At 35.4% G+C, this 20,648-nt stretch overlaps 1 protein-coding gene across 1 annotated transcript in view; it reads left to right on the top strand.

Moving 5' to 3' along the window:
- LRP1B (LDL receptor related protein 1B) overlaps window positions 1–20,648 on the top strand; it is a 576,984-nt gene that overhangs the window by 532,757 nt on the left and 23,579 nt on the right. Inside the window, 2 exon segments of the mRNA XM_087859483.1 lie at window positions 3,465–3,639; window positions 7,785–7,889. Coding sequence (XP_087715609.1) covers window positions 3,465–3,639; window positions 7,785–7,889 — 280 coding nt within the window.

The following is a 20,648-nucleotide window of genomic DNA, read 5'->3' as shown; positions in this document are numbered from 1 at the left end:
TCTCTGTCAAATAAATAAATAAAATCGTTAAAAAAAAAAAAGAATAAACATTATTGGGACCTCCAATGCTCCCTGTTGGTCTTCCTCACTATCCCTTCCCTTCCCCCCAAAGATAAGTCTTGTTGACTTCTAAAACCCTAGATTAGTTTTGCCTTTTAAATTTTATATAAATAAAAAAAATAGTATATATGTTTTTGTGTCGAGCTTTTTTCTCTCATTACTTTTGTGAGATTCATCCATGTTGTTGCTTATAAGGTGTGCTGCTTTCATTTTTTTATTTATCTACGTGTATTAATGTATGTGTATATATACATATATTTGTATGTATATTTCTTTGTGTGAATGAAGCACAATCTATCCTTTCTTCTTGCAATGAATATTTGGATTTCTTCTTTTGGGGCTATTTCTATGCGCAGGTTGCTGTGTATATTACACAAATATTTTTGAGCACATATGCGTGCTTTCTTCTTGGATATATATTAAGAGTGGAAATGCTAGGTCACAAGGTGTGGGTATGTTCAAATATAGCAGATACCGTCAATTGTTTTCCAAATCAATTGAACCAGTTTATATTCTAATAGTGTATGAGAGTTTCTGTTATTTGTTGTCAATTAGGTGGAAGTGCAATAGTATTTCTTTGAGGTATTAATTTATTTCCTTTTTTTTTAAAGATTTTATTCATTTATTTGACATAGAGAGTGAGAGATACATCATGAGCAGAGGGAGAGGGGGAAACAGATTCCCCGCTAAGTGCAGAGCCCAACGTGGGGCTCAGTCCCAGGACCCCGAGATCATGACCTGAGCCAAAGTCAGACACTTCACTGACTGAGCCACCCTAGCACCCCTAATTTGTATTTCTTTGAACACCAATGAGTTGTATATACTCTCACATCTTTTTAATCTTAGCCTGAAGCAGATGTAATTCATGCACCAAAATTACTTATAGTTAGTAAATTGTAGGTAAGTATTTAACTTTACCCTTTAGCACTTCAGGCAAGTGAGAACTATTCCTTGCTACAGTGTGTCATAGGGCAATTATCAACCATCAGAATGTTAACCCAATTTTTTCCAGTTTCTCAGATCTTCTCAGTGATGTGGTTTTAAAAATAAAATGGTCCCTAATTTTGGATAAAAAATTGCATTTTAATTAAGGCCCACAAAGTTAGTTGAGAAATAAACCATTTTAGGGGTGCCTCTGTGGCTTAGTTGGTAAAGTGTCGATTCTTGATTTCGGCTCAGGTCATGATCTCAGGGTCATGTTCTCAGGGTCATGAGATTGAGCCCCACATCTGGCTCTGCAGGAGGTGTGGAGTCTGCTTAAGATTCTCTCCCTCTCCCTCCACCCCCCACCCCTGCCCACATGCACTCTCTCTCTCTCTCTCAAAAAAGAGAAAAAGGAAAGAAAGAAAGAAGAAAGAGAGAAAGAAAGAAGAAAGAAAGAAAAAGAAATTTTAGTTAAATCAAATCCTTTTACAGCTATTGAACAATGTAGTCCCTATGCTAATAAGTAAAAATTGTTTCTGGGTCATCATTTCATATGTTCCCCAGTTCCCGAATTCTAGTTCCTCAGCCAATCCCATGGCAATCACCTGGGCTCCATTTCAGGTTTATGAATTAGAATCTAGGCATGAGTGACAGTAGTGACAGGGACGAGCACTGGATTTACATTTGCAAGTAAGTCACCTACATGATTTTGATGAGTTCCCCACCATGGATAGGACATAATATGAAGATCTTGGAAGGATACATAAGCCAATTTCTATGCCCCATCAGACAACTGAACCAGGATCAGAGAACGACATTTAAAGCAATCGGGGGTGATATGAAAAGAGCTCTTTGTCAGTAAGAGGTACCGAACAACCTGAACTAATGAGAGCTGTTCTCTAGAGATTTCTGCACTGAGTAGGAGAGAAGCTCATACAGGCAGCTGATCATACATTCTTCATAAATAAGAAAAGAATCTGTCATGTGTACTCTCTAACCGCCAAGCCTGAAACAACTGCAAACAGACACCATCATGGATAGATACTAACACCGACTTAGTTTTTAGATCTTCAAGTCTCTCACCTTTTGAAAGTGCTACTTTTCTTAAATATAGCCAAAACCATGTTAATAAACTTAAGCACTGAATCTCAATGAGGGTACTTGGCATAATGCAAGAGCAAGCATAAGAATGCTTGAAATAAATTTCCATAAATATCAAGCAAGCCTGTCAATAAATTTAATTTCTGTCTGATTTAATAAAGGGCTAGATAAATATACAAACATGAGAATTATAAATTATGTTTTAATTTTCCTCACCCACTATAACTGTCTAACAGCAGGTTAAAGTTTATAAATTGAGATTTTTATCTCAGCTAATCTCATTTAACATTGCTTCACAATTAGTTAGCTAAAAGGAAATTGCAGCTTCTAAACACAAAGTCTGAGACTGATCTAATCAGTTCTTTTGCTTAAGATTGTATTATGAATTTCAATATTTTAAATGTGATAAATTATAGTATGTTGATATACAAACATACATATATACTTGTCTGCTTTTCAAAAGACTAAGTCAGAATGTCTAATTATAAAGATAGTGTGGTTATTGTATTATTACATGGTCTTTGTTTTATTATTCCCATTCAAGATTTATAGAAATATTTGAGGAAGTCTTCCTTTATAGTTGAGAAAATTATCTGTAATATTCAGTAAGAAACATCTTTCCAAACAAAAGGCTCACACCACATGGAGGTTTTCCCTCTGACTAGGATGTTAGGCTCTCACCTAGGAGGGGAACAATAGCCTAGACTTCTAGTCACTTCCCACCCATGATAGATCAGTTTCCCAGTTCACTTTTCTCTTGGTGTTCCATGAGAGGCACATCTCCTTGTTTACTCACCTGCCCAGGTGTCCAGGAATAGCTGGCCTGTCCTGCTCTGTGTAGAGGGAAGCTTCTTTGCATCACAAAGGGCTGAGGCAGAGGTAGGAGTCCCCCACTCACCACATACTACCCTGTTCTCTGGATGAAAAAAGTGCAAGGAGAGGAAACAGTAAACGACGTCCAAAGAAATCTGGAGTATTTCTGCTCGTTTCAGAATAGTAATAATATTGCCATGAGAGGGAAATTAAGGAACCTGGTTAACTTAAACTTTAAAATTCAGAACCAAAAGACTTCCTCAGCTAGTCTTCTATCAATATAAGTTCTCTTTTCTTTAGCAGATGAAATGATGCCTGACTGGAAAAAACAGGAATCAATAGCATTATTAAAGAATTCTAGTTATGTGTAATCACAAACAGATTTTGCAAATGAATCTACTTATTTATTGGCCGTTTTTTAGTATTCAGACATTTTAATTTACTTATTTTTATACTTGCTTAATGATTCACCATCTTTAAATATTAAATGAAATGGTAACATATTGTGGCTAAAGATAAACATCGTGCAGTATAATTTCTTTTTCTCTGTCGTGCGTTCTTCCTAGATGTGTGTCACCACTACTGTGTGAATTCTGAATCCTGTACCATTGGGGATGACGGAAGTGTTGAATGTGTCTGTCCAACACGCTACGAAGGTCCGAAATGTGAAGTGGACAAATGCATAAGGTGCCATGGGGGGCACTGCATTATAAATAAAGACAGTGAAGATATATTTTGCAAGTAAGTGGTCATCCAGCTTAATTTATAAAAACATTCGAACCCTAAAGAATGTAGCAGTTCAGCACTAAATGTGAAAATAATGTAAATTATTTTTATTCTAAGATTCTATATAGTGACCATTGCATCCTTGTTTCTTTTTTTGTTTGTTTTTGTTTTTGTTTTTGTTTTCTTTTTGGTTGTAGATAAAATTCAGTTCATTTCAATTAAATGAATTTATTCAACACATATTATGTGCAACTGGGGAACATGAAAATTCATCATGTCATCATGTAATGATATGGTCAGATCATTCCCTATGTAGAAAATTCCTAATAGTAAGCAAGAAATAGTGAAATGCAACATACCTTCCAAAAGCTATGTGTAATATCCCTAAATTAGAATAGCTCAGGCTTTTAAATGTTTCATTATTATCATTGACGGTGAGTTTTTACTTTTCTGTTGTTACAAAAGGAGCCTATCAGGGAGGAGCAAAAGACCTGTCTAATGGACATACATTTTACTCTGGGTTTTTATCTGACTTGAAGCATAATGGTCCAAAATAAGGAGAAGGAATAATGTGTCCCAGGAGGCAACTACAATAAAAACATCCAAGTTAGACTTTGGTTACGTTGCCTTTTGCCCTTTGGTTTTAAGATCAAGTGACTGGAAAACAGAGCATCGCAGCTAAAGAAAGGGTAATGCTGTTCGGTTTCTGTCGTGAAACAAGTTTATGCCACTAAGGTTAGAGTTCAATCCTCACTCTGAACTTCTTTTAACAACCTTTTAAAAGAAGGGGCTTATAAAGCTCTGGACTCCATCACTTGCCTTGCTCGGGAGTATAATAAATGAGAATATGAGGTAGGAAAGCATGCTGTCAAGTGTTCCCGCCACGGCTTCCACTGAGACAGCTCTGGGAGGTGCCAGCCCTGAGTTATGCCGCTCTGCCAAACAAGGCCCGATAAAATTTTATTACAGACAGCATCAGCATTTTTTTCTTTTTTATTTACTCTCCGTTTAGAATTTACTCTAAGAATGATTTGTGTTATCATTATGAATGACATTTACTCAAACCCTCAAATTGGGTCATTTGAAAGTACATTATTTTTTAAGTAAAGTAATTGAAAATACGACTGATTATAAATATGTGCCTTTGATAAGTATATAAAAGCAAATGCATTTTCATGTAAACGACCAAAATCGTGTTTGCTCATTAAGCTCATCGGTTCTTTCTGATGAAACTTGAGCAAGACAGAACTTTGTTTCCATGAGTGAACACACATTTTTCTCTCCCATGCACCATATCAGAAATGCACTGTAGTCTCTTACTTACAACTCCATTCCATTCTACACAGGAAATAATAGGCTATCATCTAAGACAGGCTATAAGCTGCAATTTCCTTCCCAGGTTACCTTGGAAAAGCTCATGCAGAGATACACACCATGTTTCCATTACAAGGGGAAGTTCCATATGAAGAAAAAGGGCAAGACCCCCCGGGTTCTCAGTACTGCCTGCTATACAGAGAAAATTGGCTTCACCAACCTAGAAACACCAGAACCTCATAACCCGAGTAGGCCACAAAGATCCAACATTGTAGTTCTTGACTCCTTAAAGACCCTTTTTGAAAAAGGTTATGTCTGATAGATAAATAACAGTTGCTAACAAATGAGTAGATAGTGGAAGCTTAAAAATATCAGTATGAGACTTGATCAAATAGGCTATGTAACATATGAGCAGGATAATACAGACAAGACTCTGGGTATTCTGAAACTTAATAGACAAGTTTGCCTTCATTTTTATGATAGTTTTCATCTTAGCTTTAAAAGACGTTTCCAGTGATGGTAGAATTTCTGTCTCATAGGTAGATCACTGATACTAAACAACCATGACTGAGTTACAGCAAATCTTTTATATAAATAGGAAAATTCAAGCCTCCATGTATACTTGGGATTCCAAATAGTCAGGTGTGATTCTAATGCACATTCTATACGCTGTCAGCTAGAATATAATATTCTGTCAAGCATAGTAAATATAATCTTTAAAAATGGAGCTAATTGTATATCTTTCTCTTTTGTGGAAATCCAAGTAAATATTTATGAAGAATGACTTGATCATAATTTCGAATAGCCTAAATACTGCCTTTGCAAAGTCAGTTGTTATGGGAATTCTTTGTGCATACGGGACAACTGGTAATTAGCTTTTGGAAAGTGATACATCACAAACTCTGTGTGTGTGTGTGACAGAGAGAGAGACATATGCCTCTAAGAAATGAAATTATGATGAAAACCGGCATTAAAATATGAGCTGAACTCTTTGATGCATTATAATGATTTGAGTAATTTGTATTTCACATTTGAAATATATACAAATGCCTGTCTTCAACGTAGGATTCAAACAAAACCTTTAGAAGGAGAAAAGAGGCAACATCTTTTATAACTCTTGAAAGCAGGAGTTTAAAAGCAATCAATACTTAGATTTTTTTTTCTTTTAAAAGCTGATATTTGGTGTATAGTTATCTTTTTTGTAGGAAATCCTTTAATGTATAATGAGCTATTTTTTTCTCTTTGACGTTGTCCTTTTGATAGAAAAAGAAACTATAACTTGCCACTCTTTGATTTTCAAGGAGGCTGGGATGGAGGGCAAGGAAAAGTCTCCCAGATCCATTTAACGTATCAGACGCCAATACCACTAAATGTGTACTTGTTCACTTTGCATCCATATTCAGATACCTCTAGATTTAAAGCATTCTCTGTTAAATCTTGGAAACTTTAAACTACTGCTTCCTTCTCCCTGTTGGTTCTATATTCATATATCTCCATTTTGTAGCCAGTACATGATTGACTCATTGCTTCTGTTCTTCTTGAAGAGAAATGTGATTTTAACATCCAGGCTCTTCAAAAATATCTTTAAATTAAACACCTGGAAAAATGATAAGCTGTTTGGTGTATTTCCATCAGGCTTACCACCTACATGAGGTGAAATACATATTCACAGAATAAATTAATCAGGATCACCAACTGATCATTTCAGGCATCTAACTAATCATTAGGAATTACCTTTGATGGATGTAACACAATAGATACCCATCGTGGAAAGGATCAGAGTGATCAGTGATATTGCAACCTGATTTATGTGTCAAGCTTGTGACACCACTGAGTGCTTCATAGTGCCAACATGATTTCATAATCAGAATAGTGGCATGATTTGTTGTAATTCTGACTTGGGCCAAGGCTTATATGAGTCTATCACCGTACTTTTCATACAAGAGATCTCTTGATAATTTAGAATGTCGATGCACTTTTGTCTGTTCCCCCAAAAATTTTCAATGTCCAATCTAATACTATTCATATCAAGATATAACATGGCAAATAAGAAAATTTCTGTATTTTTCCTATTATTGTTATGCTTGTTCTTTTTTTCCATACAGCAGTAGCCATAGTGTTTTTTCTTATCTCAGACCTGTAGTGTGCTGTAAATTAGAATTGTTTCCATAAGTCTTCCAAGAAAGCCTACCTCATTTCCTTGTTGCCAGACTACATATTGTTCCTATGACATTACTGTTTATTTTTGCAATGAACTTCCAATGATTTTTTTATGTGTTATAGTAAAAAAAAGATGACATTAATGATAGTATACAATCAAAGAGAAGCAGTGGATAAAATGACTACCAGATAATCCTATACTTTCTTACAAAACCTGGAATCTAAAATTCATAACAGTTTTTTGGACCAGATTTTCCAGTTTACAAGAAATAGCTGAAGCATTTGCTTCCAGAATATTTGATCATGTGGTTTATAATTCACACTGATGTCACCAAGCCCTAGTTATATGAAAAGGGAGTAAGATACTGATGCTAATGTTTCCCTGCAGAGTAAGTGATAGACGTTAGAGCATATTTTTTCACACATATGTATAGCTATATTAAAATTTTATATTAAGCAAATGGGTTGAAAATTTGAAAATTAGCAAAAGAAAACATTTGTCTCTCATTATTTTGTTAAAAAAAAATCTTTGCCTGCAGGAAGTCTGTCCTTCTGAAAACTTACTTTTAGCCAGGCACTCCATTACTCCTCTATGATGAATATTCTCATCTGCAGAGAGTTTATGTCAGCTTTCAACAGTGATGATGCCAGTAACAATGAGATTTCTTTTTTCTTTGTTGCTGCAGCTGCACTAATGGAAAGATTGCCTCTAGCTGTCAGTTATGTGATGGCTACTGTTACAATGGTGGCACATGCCAGCTGGACCCTGAGACAAATGTACCTGTGTGTCTGTGAGTATTGTATAACATTGTGGGCATTTCGTGGTATGACTTTGTATGTACATGGAATCCCTCCTCTATTGTTCTCCTTTCTTGGGGTAATACATTTTATTTGGCGGGGGAGTGATACATTTTACATGAATGTTTCACGGACATCTCTGATCGAGTATCGTCCCTCAGTGGCTCATGTGCTGCTAACTGTCCTCCCTCTTCAGTTGCTAGTGATTTCATAAGGGAGAGCTCATTCAGTTCGTAGCATCATACCCATTAAAGACACTCATAGATCTTTGAACTTGGAAATGCCAGGGAAAATTACTCTAATTTCATTGACCTTATTCAGATATGGGATACCCAGGCATAATCATATTTACGAACACTTGGTACTTACGGCCATTCTTTTCAAAAGAACTTGTGGTATCTTTTCAAGTGTGTAATGCTATTTGATGTTTCTATCAGGTTTCGAGTATTGTATTATGTAAGCCTATGAAGCCCCTGTCTCCTTTGGAATTCATTAACTTGAATATGAGTTTCTAAACATTTGGAAAGTATTGGAGATTCTCTGCTCATGAGAAAATCTAGAATTTAATATTTTTCCCTCTGTCCAGAATGGACAACTTGAAATAAAACCATTCCACTTATGTGGTTTCTATTTTGAGTTTTCTTTTACCACCGCTTGACTAGAGGAATGACGTCCACATATGATCCACATCCGTGTTCTGTCCCCCCACTTTGTCAGAGTAGCATGTGATGAGTGTGAATGAGAGAGGAATGAGCATACCTGACCAAGTTTTATTCATATGTTACTATCTCTGTATGAAATAAATTTGAAACATATTTAGAAAAAAAAAAGTCAGACGCTTTATTTAGCTGTATTTTACTGAAATTCTACAGATGCTCTGTGGGGTTTAAAAGTCAGCGCTGTGACCAGAAAGAGAACCCTTGTGATCACTACTGTCAGAATGAGGGGATTTGCACTTTAACTGCGTTTAATGAGCCGAGATGCAAGTAGGTTTAACCTTCCACTTACCACTGCGCTTCGTGTGACATCATTTCAGGCCACAGTTCATTGGTTTAAATCATGAACATCCACATGCATTTCACAGTGTATACTTAATCTCGGGGCTCATCTGTGTCACACACACTTAACCTTTGCTTCGCTCACCGACAAGTGTATGCAGCACAGTCAGCTAGAGTGTCTAGAAATATAATGGAGGGAATGAAAAAGCTCAGGGAACTATCTAATAAAAATACGTTTGCTAGAATAGTGGCTTTTAATTAAAGAAGTACAGAAGCAGGTGTTTTTAGGCTATTGCTATAGTCTATACTATATTTGGAATAGTGAACTTTATTTAGTAACTGACTTTTCATTTCAAGTGCTGTTGAAATAATACATTATTTTGTTTCCCAAATTTTTATTGAGAACATTCTAACTTTAACCAGAAAGACTTCTTTACAGAAGAAATAGGTACATGGTAGAAATTTTGTTTCCTAAGAGTTTAAGCCTTTCCTTCCTGATTCAATTCGTCCATAACAAATAACCTCATTTACTCTGAGAAATTTCAGGGACCACCTTTGGGGTAACTATCGATGTTCTTCATAATGGAAGTAATTTTTGCACTTTGCATTTGAGCTTTAGAGATGGATCATATGTGACATCCCCCTTAATACCCAATGTCATAAACAGAGGCAATGATTGGCACCTGATAACAGCCCCAAGGTGGTGTCACAGTGTACTTAGTAATGGTCTTTAAGCACAATTATATTAAAATTCAGATGTTTCATTATCAAAACTCTACAGTTTTGTTCACAAATGATCTATATTGTTATTCAAGAAAATGTCATTCTTTAGATAACCGTCCAAAAAATATGGGAAGTGATTAAAGTAATCACATAGGGAAAAAATGGTATTCTTTCTTTTTTTTTTTCTGGAAGGTCTTTGAATGTATCAAACCAATATTCCTACATAAACTACATCCAAAAATACCACTTTAAATATTAGTCTACAAAATGTATATAAACTGACCTGTTAAGGCATTGATTCACTTCTCAGTTCACATTCAGGTTTGTACCTTGTGTAGGTGAAGACAGAGGAGCTCTTCAGTTCTACCTCAATCTGCTCCACCCTAAATTCCTACAGCCAGTCAGCAAGTATTTACGGACCCTGAAAGCATGCTAAATCCTAGACTAGTGAAGATGAATGAAATCTAACCCTAAGCATCAAGGAGCTCATTAATTAATGGGGTGAAAAATTCATAAACAACTAATTAACCTCTAAAATGTAGGTGTGAACACAGGAAAAAAGAGAGGGCAGTAGAGTCTTAGCAGAGCAAGTGATTTGTTCAGCATGGAAGTGGAAGCTTTATAGAAAAGACAGCCTTCTGTGGTTCGCGTGGTTCATGAAGTTCAGTGAGGTTGGGAAGACATTCTAAAGAGAAAGAATGACAGAACAAAAACATGCATGTGAGACCTAACGGCCTATTTGGGGAACTGTGAATGCTTGCCTACAGCTAGAATGAAGGGTGATGTAGTTGGGAGGGGAAGGGGTGTGAAGACACAAAAGTGAAAAGGTGAATTAGAATCCTGCTTATGCCAAAGTTCAAGGTTTTCATAGGATCCCAAAAGGAATGAATAACCAAAGAGGCTGGAGGCAGACGCTTGAGCTGACGGAGCTGGCTTTTGAAGGTAATGCTCATTGGCGTGTGGGGGGAGAGCCCTGGAGATCAGCTGCAGGGACCCCACATGAGAAGGTTTGGTACCACTTCAGGAGGAAAGTGACTAGTGCTTGAATCTGCATGGTGCAACTGGAGGGAAGAAGAGCAAGAGCAAGAGATTCATGGATATTTCAGAGTTAACAAGTCCAGAGTGGTCCTTGGCCGAACATTGATCTAGGCACTCATGTTACTTCATGTTAGGACACTAGTAATGCCTGCTCTGGGGCCCAATCTTCATTAATCTTGTCCCTGTTCATTATGTCCAGGCAAAGTACACATAACATTTCAGACCCACCCTCCTTCCTCCCCATAAATAGGTCTAGGGACATGACTGCCCAGAGAATGCTCCTGTGTCCCCAGAATCGATCTCTCTCATGGGCATAGCAGCCCACAGTAATGTTCTCTTCCACTTTTTACTCTTACCGGGTATCGTCAGAGGCACCTCGCCTTTCAAGGTGATAATCTGCCTATTTCATAAACTCAGCTAGGAAAAATACATTAATTGGGAAGGCTTAGAACAAAAATATTTTACTTTTGTGTATGTTTGTCTCTATTTCTACGTGCATTTGGTTTTATGGAAAGTTTGTGCCTTTGTTTTTTACAACCTAAAATTTATTCTGATGGTAGCAGTAGTGCTTACTGAATCCCTCAAATAACTTAAGGTGTAAAAGAAGCATAGAAGAGATAATGATATTCTGCTATCATTAATTCATCTGCCAAATGCTTATCGATAATCTAAGATGAATGAGACCCTGTGTAAATTTGGGAGGATAAGTAATAAGAGCTAAAACTGACTTAGCAAATACTTTCTGCCAAGCACTATGTAAAGCACTTTACGTATTTTACGTAAAGTTAGAATATTATGCTGTTGTTACTATCATCATTATCATCGTCATGTAATTGTTATCCCCATTTCACAGATGATAACACTGAGGTTACATACTAGGAAGCAATGGATACCTGAGATTCAGATGACACTTGTTTGATTCTAAAGTTCATGCCCTGGTTATAACTCTTACTCTGTACTACTTTCTTTATGTTGTACTAACTCCAACGTGGTTTTTACTTTGAAGAATTTAAAATTTATTTTGGTAGATGAATGGATTTAAAAACCTTAGAATTCCACTTGACAATTGTTATAATAGTTAAGTGGGTGATGTGCATTAAGGAGGGCACTTGTGATGAGCACTGGGTGTTATATGTAAGGGATGAATCACAGAATTCTACTCCTGAAGCTAATATTACACTATACATTAACTAACTGGAAGTTAAATAAAAATTTGAAACAAACAAAGAAATATGACCAAAGTGTTGTGGGAAAGTATCTCAGTAGAGATCAATTAATGATTGCTTGTTGGAAAGAGAAAAACTTTATAGATGAAGTGATATTTTCATAGTATGTTGAAAAAATATGTAGTGTTTATACAGATGGCAAATGGCTAAAAGCCTTTCTTGTAAGAGGAAGAGAATAGGTCTGAAAGTAAGGTGATGTTTTTTGAGAACAGAACGTAGCCCACATGGCAAAATGGGAAGAGAGAAGATTAGAGAGATATGTTGGGGTCACTTAATGAAGTACATTTTATGCCATGACACAAGAGTGGGTTTACAGAAAGAAGAGTAGAGGATTAAGGATCTAGGAAATACTGCTCTTTGATACTGTGTTATAAAGGAATCAACAAAAGTAAATGAGAAAAAATAGAAATTGGAGGGAACTTGTCAAAGAGTAGATTCCTCCAAGTCGAAGGAGTAGAGAATGTAAAAGAATATGAATTCAAGGCAGGTGAGAAAAAGAAAGAAGAAAGAAAGAAAGAAAGAAAGAAAGAAAGAAAGAAAGAAAGAAAGAAAGAAAGAAAGAAAGAAAGAAAGAAAGAAAGAAAGAAAGAAAGAAAGAAAGAAAGAAAGAAAGAAAGAAAGAAAGAAAGAAAGAAAGAAAGAAAGAAAGAAAGGGAAAGAAGAAATATTAACTCCAGACAGTTTAAGGAGGATAAGAATTATAAATGGTTTATTGGATTTTGCCATTGGATGTCCATTAAGGGAGATGTTTTGAAGCTCTATATGACAGGAGAATATTAAGCCCTCGGGATATCTTTCTAGTGGTCGATTCTCCTTATAAGGGGAGCTTTTTGGAAACACGGATTTCAGCCTCAGATTTCAATTGGTAGCGGTCATGTATCTTTAATGAAAAGTTAGTATGTACTAGTTCATCTAAAAGCCTTACAGGAAACAAAAAATTGCTTTAAGAGATAAGATATAGTGCTTGCTTTAGTTTGTTGGTAGTACATTTTTATTTTTTTCATCGAGTGGAAAACTATTTGAATGTGCAGAGCTTATACACATTTGGAAAGTCTACGAAGTATTCAGATCTATGAAGGTGACAGATTTTTTTTTCCCACATAGAAATTTTATTACTGTATCCTTCAATTTAAGAAATAGATTTGTTCTTTGAAAGCCTTCACTTTTGCCTCTTGATGGCCATTTTCACGTATTACTATATGTGGAAGAAAAAAAACTCCACAGAAAGGCCTAGACCAAAGTAAAATCTAGGAATTTTTTATGCTTATGTGGAGAGAGTTTTGATATTTTTTAAAGTTAGTATATTGCATTATGTTAAAACCAAATTAAAAAAAATCTAATGGGTGTTATTTTAACAATATTTGGGCTGTTTTATAATCTTTGTTGTGAGGGTTACAAATTATTAACACTGTGAAGACCTATTCAACTCAAATCAAGTTAACTCTGTATCCCTACTTCTGAGATATCTTGCTGGGGTCAGACTTTTATTAATATTGGAATTAACTTTCTTTAAAACATAGACTTACTTCCACAGCATTATCTCCTAGCAATATTTATAATACATTTCATCTTCCAATAATAAATCATGTTTGTAGCTACCCTACTTCTCCTACTGCTGCTAGCATACTTATACAGACATAGGCACAAACACAACCTTGTCACATTACCACAGGAACATTCATTCCACTTAGGTGTTTTGCTCAAAGAGTTCATTGAACTGAAATGCTTCTCCTATCTTTTTTCCACTTACCTCTTATTATCCCCCTAGTCTCAACTCAGATATCATCTCTGTGTGGCACAGGGCAAGTGAAGAGTTAATCTTAATTGACTTGGGTTTAGCTAAATTTCTCAAAAGAGAAGAATCAAAATTTAGTGAGGAGAAAAGTACTTTATAATTTGTAATATAATATTTGTATGTATATATTATATATAGTTATACGTAATAACTATTTTTATCATATTAGAAACAGAACCAATAGGATGGATGGATACGTGTATTTAATTATGCATCCTCCAAATTCATATGTTAAAGACCTGACCCTCAATACCTCAAAAAGTGGCTTTATTTGGCCTTTAAATAGGTAATTAATTTAAAATAGTATTGTTAGGATGTGCCTTAATCCAATATGACTGTGTCCTTATAAAAAGAGAATATAGGATACGGGCCTAAGGTGAGTGGGGGAAACCCTGTGAAGACAGAAAGAAAAGGTCATTTATAAGCTTAGAAGACTGGGTGACAGTCAGTAAGTGTCTGACTCTTGGTTTTGGCTCAGGTCAGGATCTCAGGGTGGTGAGATCGAGCCCCTGTGTTGGCGTCCACACTCAGCATGGAGTCCGCTTAAGTTTCTCTCTCCCTCACCCTTTGCCCCTCCCCCCATTCACTCTCCTCTCTCTATCACTCTCTCAAATAAATAAATAAATCTTTTTAAAAATAAATAAATAAATAAAATAGATAAAATAAAATAAAATAAAATAAAATAAAATAAAATAAAAAAGCTTAGGAAAGGGACCTTAGAAGAAACCAAAGCTGCTGACACCTTGATCTTAGGCTTCTAACCTCCAGAGGTAGGGTTCACAGAAGGCCCATCCTGCTAAAGAGTAGGAAGATACTGAAATGTACTTTAAAAAATATATATAAATGTACTTTAAAAAAAATAAATAAATAACCAGTGTTTAAGGATTTAAGGATTCATGAAAAAATTTTGTATAGGACAATAAAGAAGTGAAGGATTCCTCCCTTTAGAACTCTTCTTTCTGTTGTCTGGATTGTGCATGCATATTCAAATCCTTATTCTCCTCACATGTGTCTCTTGTATTAACAGTACCAGAAAGATTCACTTATTGGCTGGTACCATCACTATCAAAGTGAGACAGACAGTAAAGAAATTCTGTTGATTCTACAAGATACAGTAAATGGAAAGAGTGTGGGTTTTGGAGTCATGCTTACCTGGATTCATATACTCATTCCTCCAGTTATTTTTGATGTGGCCTATTGGGTTCTCTAAGCTTTTGATTTTTCTTCTTTAGAAATATAATTATAGTATGTATGTATAAAAACCTCCATAGGAAAGAGCTGGTGTATGAGCACACATATGATTAGTCTGAAAGTTTAGTCTGTGTTTAGAGCCACTAGATCCTTTATTTCTGCTTGGATTTGATCATGACTATGGATCCAGACTTAGAAGTGGTTTTTATTTTTAAATCTTGGTGGTATAACACTGTGCATATGATTTTTTTTTTTTTTTTTTTTTTTTTTTTTTTTTTTTTTTTTTTTAGGTAACTTGCTGAAGTTTTCTTGGGTATCCCAAACTCTAGTTCTGTCTTTGGCAAGTGGTTCTTGGCTGAGATCTTAACATCGTAGTTAGAGTAGCAAAGATTCGAGAATTCCATTAATGTTTTTTGTACACACTACATTTTTTATCTGGCTTTTCTTCATATTATGATTTTTTTTTGAGAAATCATTCAAGATTTTCTATACTCCTAAACACAATGAAGTCAATATTTCCTCGATTTGGACAGACTTTGGCAGAAAATGAACTAAAGTATTCCTTCTCAGAGTAGAATACAAGAACTATTCAATGTCAATATTAACTACATTTGTCTTCTGTTATTATTTTTATTAGACCATAAATTTTAATTTTAGAAATAAAAGTTACAATCCTGATCATTTTTCCTGCTAATTTTTTCAAAATATCCATATTTCCTAATAACAACCACAATTGTATTTGGTTTCTGTTCATTCAGTTTCTTTATACAAATATACACTTGCAGATTATTGGATACTAAAATGAGAGACTCTCTCTTATATCTGTTTACTTTGCAATACATTCTGAACAACATTCCATGTCAACGTATGTAATTAGATGCTTTTATTCTTAGTGGTTGCCCAGTGTTCCATTGTCTGCATTTTCCTCACTTTATTTAATCAACCATGTATCATTCAGTTATTAGGTGTGTGGTTTTGTTTCTGTGTTGTGCTCTTTTGTTAACTTTTTCCCAAGGGTAAAAACATGCATGCAAATATCTTTGTACTTTCTCATTATAATCCCTAGTCTAGTATATCCAAAGTCTATAAGAACCAGGTGTCTGTCCCTTGATTAATTCATACTTTACCCTTTTAGAGAACAAAAATACTGTCAATCTTCTCTTTCTATATCCATTCATCAGAAAGCATTTATTGAGCACCTACTATAAACCAGACAACATCCTAGGCAACAAAGGGTTTATCAGTGAACAAAACACAAAAATATTTGACTTGTGTAGCTTAAAGGCTAATGGTTATCTATTATTGGTTGAATTGGGGGCATATTTACTTTTTAAAAATAGTTATCTGTGTAATGCATATTCTTTTTCATAAAGAGAAGAAAAAAGGCAGTTTTTAAAATTATTTCTGTCATCTGAAAATGGAGAACTAAAAAGATCTAACTCTGATAGTGCATTGCTTCTGAAATCATATCAATTCAGGCACTGACTGTTTTGAAAATGGCAAAACTCCAAGACATTTCTTATAATATATATTATTTCTTCTTGCCCATAGCAAGAACAATTCTCTATTTGGTCGAAAACAAGATAGCAATGTTAGTTTTTATGTTTTACTTCTTCATTTCAAACAAAAGCTTAAAATAACACACTGTGAGCATTTTCCCCCAATCTATTACTTTTTCCTTTTTTTTTTTTTTTTGGTTTAGTTAGATTTACATGGGCATCTGTTTTTTTGTTCATCTTTTTTAGGAAAAAAGGTTTTCCATGAAATTATCTCCTTCCTTTTGATCATTCATGTGTGAAAGTATGTGTGTGTGTTTACATTTTTCATATTCCTCTCTGATATTCCATATTTTATGGCTGGAATTGACCTCTCATCTGTGTGTGGCCTTTGGACATGGAACATATTTCTGTGAAATTGGCCTGGGAATGCTGCCTGTTATACACTCTACGGCCTCTTTAAATTTATATGTCTGTTTCTCTCTGGCAGATTGTAAATTCCTTCAAGTAAGAAACTGTGTCTGAGTTATCTGTTTTGCCCCAGTAGCTAGTATACATTCTGCATATAGTATATTCTTAGCTAATGTTACTAAAAAATGATGTCTTGGTGACTGTGTTGTATTGTGAGCTCTGACAGCCTGTGATATGATCATCTTTCTACCATCACCGTAATACCGCTCTTACTTTGTTATTAAATTTTCAAAAACTGCAAGAGTCAGAAAAAAATAGAGAAATGATTGATGTTATCATGATTTCCATCTAATGCTACCCTGGGGTGTTTCCTGAGTGCTCTGGAACTCAGGTTAAATAGCTCTCCATAAAGAACTAAATAGTGCTTAATTCACCAACCTATCTTATTAGAACATAATTTGTTTTGTTTTTGTTCTCTCTTCTCCTTGCCTTTGTTTGTTTATTGTTTTTAGTCTGGGAATCTCTATCAAAAATGGACAGGGTAGAAGAGGAAAGTCAGGGATAGCCCCTGCCCTTGAGGGACTTGGAGTCTATTTGAGGAAAGACATGAGGGAAGAAGGACCATGGCAGGGGTTCTGGGGATTTGAGTGGTGTAAATAAATGACGCTTATAAAAGAGGGTTGGAGAATATTAGACAGTGAAATAATTCTGAGGAACATAGAATGCTTAGCTAGAAATTTGAAATCCATTCCATAAGCAATAGGGGATAATGTTTGAAATAGGGAGTATCACAGTCATCTGAATGTTTCAGAAAGCTCTTGATGACATGGTGCTCTGCCGGAACAAGAAGCCATGGGTTTGAAAAAAACGAATAAATAAATTTTTAAAATAAATCCCAATTAGCAATGAAAAAGAGGACAAAGATATTTTTCAATTAAAAAAATGTCTTTTTAAAAGTGGCTTCTGGTAGGGGCGCCTGGGTGGCACAGCGGTTAAGCGTCTGCCTTCGGCTCAGGGCGTGATCCCTGCGTTGTGGGATCGAGCCCCACATCAGGCTCCTCCGCTATGAGCCTGCTTCTTCCTCTCCCACTCCCCCTGCTGTGTTCCCTCTCTCGCTGGCTGTCCCTATCTCTGTCGAATAAATAAAAATTTAAAAAAAAATCTTAAAAAAAAAAATGGTTTCTGGTAAACAAGGCACCCAAGAGCCAAATGATAGAGGACGTCCTATCTCGGGAGTGCAGTCAGTTTTGCTTGTTTCGTTTTTTCTCCTCTGGCTCCTTTGTCATCTTGATACGGAAATGTTGATAGCATGCGCTCTCTAAAATTGTTCTGAGGATTAAGAAATATAATGTGCGTAAAGACCATAGAGTATTGTTCTTAACCAAAACATTAAAAAAATTAAAAAGGAAAGTCCTGAAGCCTTATACACCAGACATAAATGATCAGAACCTGGCATAATTTGGGCTTCTAGGAGTCTGAAGATGAAAAGTAAAGTGCAGGTGGTGGTGTTTTTGTTTCTGAGGTTTTTTTAATGCTTGTTACTGAAAATAAGCTGCCGTGTGGCATCAAGAGAAGATGAGCAGTGCAAGGATAGTACCTGGAGGGCGGTCTACAGTAAGTAAAGCCCAGCTCAAGTGCTACTGAGAAAGAAAGGACGGTGGGTCTGCCCTAAAGTACCTAAGAAAATACACAGAGAAATTTGCTTCATAAACATTTGTGAAGTAGAGTCTTTAAATGCAGAAGGATGCAAAAGAAATATATAAATACCAAAGGGACATTCATTAAGAGAGAGATCAGCATTAGGCATTTGGTCATTTTCTTTGGTTTTGTGATTGTTCCAATCTAATTACTTTATTAAAAGTTCAGCATTATTTTCTAAGTCCTTAGGGTGAGCACATAAGGAAATGTACAGGTACTAACGAAGCCTTTGTCAGGACTTCTGGGAAGAGGCTAATGAGTTCTGTTTCTGTCACAAAGTTGAAAGAGGTAGGAATTATTCTCTACATTCCAGCTAATTAAGGCGTTGATTTCTCAAAACACTGGCCTTGCAGAAAGGAGACTACACGGTGTGCTCTTCCCCAGTCTTGCTGTCAGGCTGAGCAGTGCTCCTCCCTGTGGACCAGCGACCTTATGGCCCCATAGAGAATATTTGAGAAGAGCCCAAGGAACTTGTCATGAGTGATTTCAAACAGATCACAACTTTTCAGCAGGGGTATTGAGCAATTCAACTTTAGCGGCCTGTGCTGTCCACATTTCAAGAGTCAGGTCATTGCACGTTCCTTATTTGCTTTCCTGCCCCTTGGCAGATTTTCAAAGCAGAAAATATGAAATGTGCATGTGTTTTGGAGTAGTAAAGGCCAAGAGAAGCTGTCACATCAATTTCTATCCTTTATGATCCCAGGTAACAAGTCGTAGCTCGTCCTAGCTTTTACATGCTAGCCGTGCCATGGGGAAAACACGCAATACAGATATCACATCTTCCTGTACAAGTTTGAAGCCCAGTTTTTGCGTTGAGAATATAGTGGCATTGCTTAGCAAAGAACGTTTCTTACAGAGTTACATGTATTACAGAGTTACAGCTATTGTTACAAAGCTTTGATGTTGTCATATTATCTTCCCTTGATTTGGGGACATATATTCATATATATGATGTCATATAATTAGCAAATCAGAACAAAGAAGCCAAATACAATATAACTACATAATATTTTCATTTGTTAATGTTACCTCTTTAACAATTTAAATGTTTTTCTTCTCTATATAGACTGCTTTCCCCAGATTTTACTGCTATAGAAAATAATCACAGTTTCAGATGCTTTTAACAACAGAGATTTATTTTTTTGCTCATATTCCATGCTGGAACAAGTCAAGAAAACTAGATCAGTCAATCCTCAACCTAGTACCTGATTCCAAACTAATTTTATGCACTTCCAAGAAAAGGATCAGGCACATATGGTTTAATTAGCAACATTGATTTAAGAGTAAAAAATAAATTAAAGATTCTTTATACTATCATTATTCAAGAAAATATGTTCTTTCTCCTTTTTTTTGTAGTAAGATAGTAACAGAGAGAAGTCATTATGTTAAAGGAATATCGAACCTTAATCCTAATACTTCTTCCAATGGGCATACAAATCAGAAATTACAATTATATAGATATTGGCATGATATATACAGTCTTTAAATTTATAATTTAATATTCATAATATCATCATTTGCATTAAATTAAGTTAAATGATGTGTAAATTTTATATACATCATTATGTCATTTAATCTCCCAGAGAAGATATATATATATATATATATTAGCTTTTATAATAATCAACCTACCTTGCCAAAAAAAAAAAAAGGAGGGAACAAGAAAAAATCTTTTAAGACAGTAAAAGGAAAACATAAAAAATAGAAAGGTAGCATAGAAGGTAAAAAAGGAAGTGGATTTAAGAGAAAACAAAGGTGAAGACCTGAGAGGCTGCATTGTGAACATTGTGTGGCAAAGCAGGAAGTATCGCTCTCTCACTCTCTCTGTTATTATAAACTAAAAACCTGAAATGCGTGAACTGCCTAAGGATACATCCTTTGTGAGGAGGAGGGAATAGATTACAATACAGGTCTGTCTGATTCCAAAATTCACACATGCCATTTGTGTCCCTGCATACCAGCACTTTAATTTCAGACAACAGTTTAAATTAATTGATTGAATTAAATTATATTTAATTTAATACCTATAACTGGTTTCCATGCCAAAGTATTCATCAGGCAGGCACTTTTAGAATTTTTGTCATGGGAGGAAAAACTTTTCTTTATTGGCTGCATCCTGGGACAAGAACTAAAGTATCACACAAATTATATCATTGAATAAGTAAAATTTTTATAT

Source organism: Ursus americanus, chromosome 1 (assembly GCF_024610735.1).
Source record: "Ursus americanus isolate L20-20 chromosome 1, mUrsAme1.1.p, whole genome shotgun sequence".
Classification (NCBI taxonomy): Eukaryota; Metazoa; Chordata; class Mammalia; order Carnivora; family Ursidae; genus Ursus; species Ursus americanus.
This window is presented reverse-complemented; position numbering and strand designations above follow the sequence as displayed.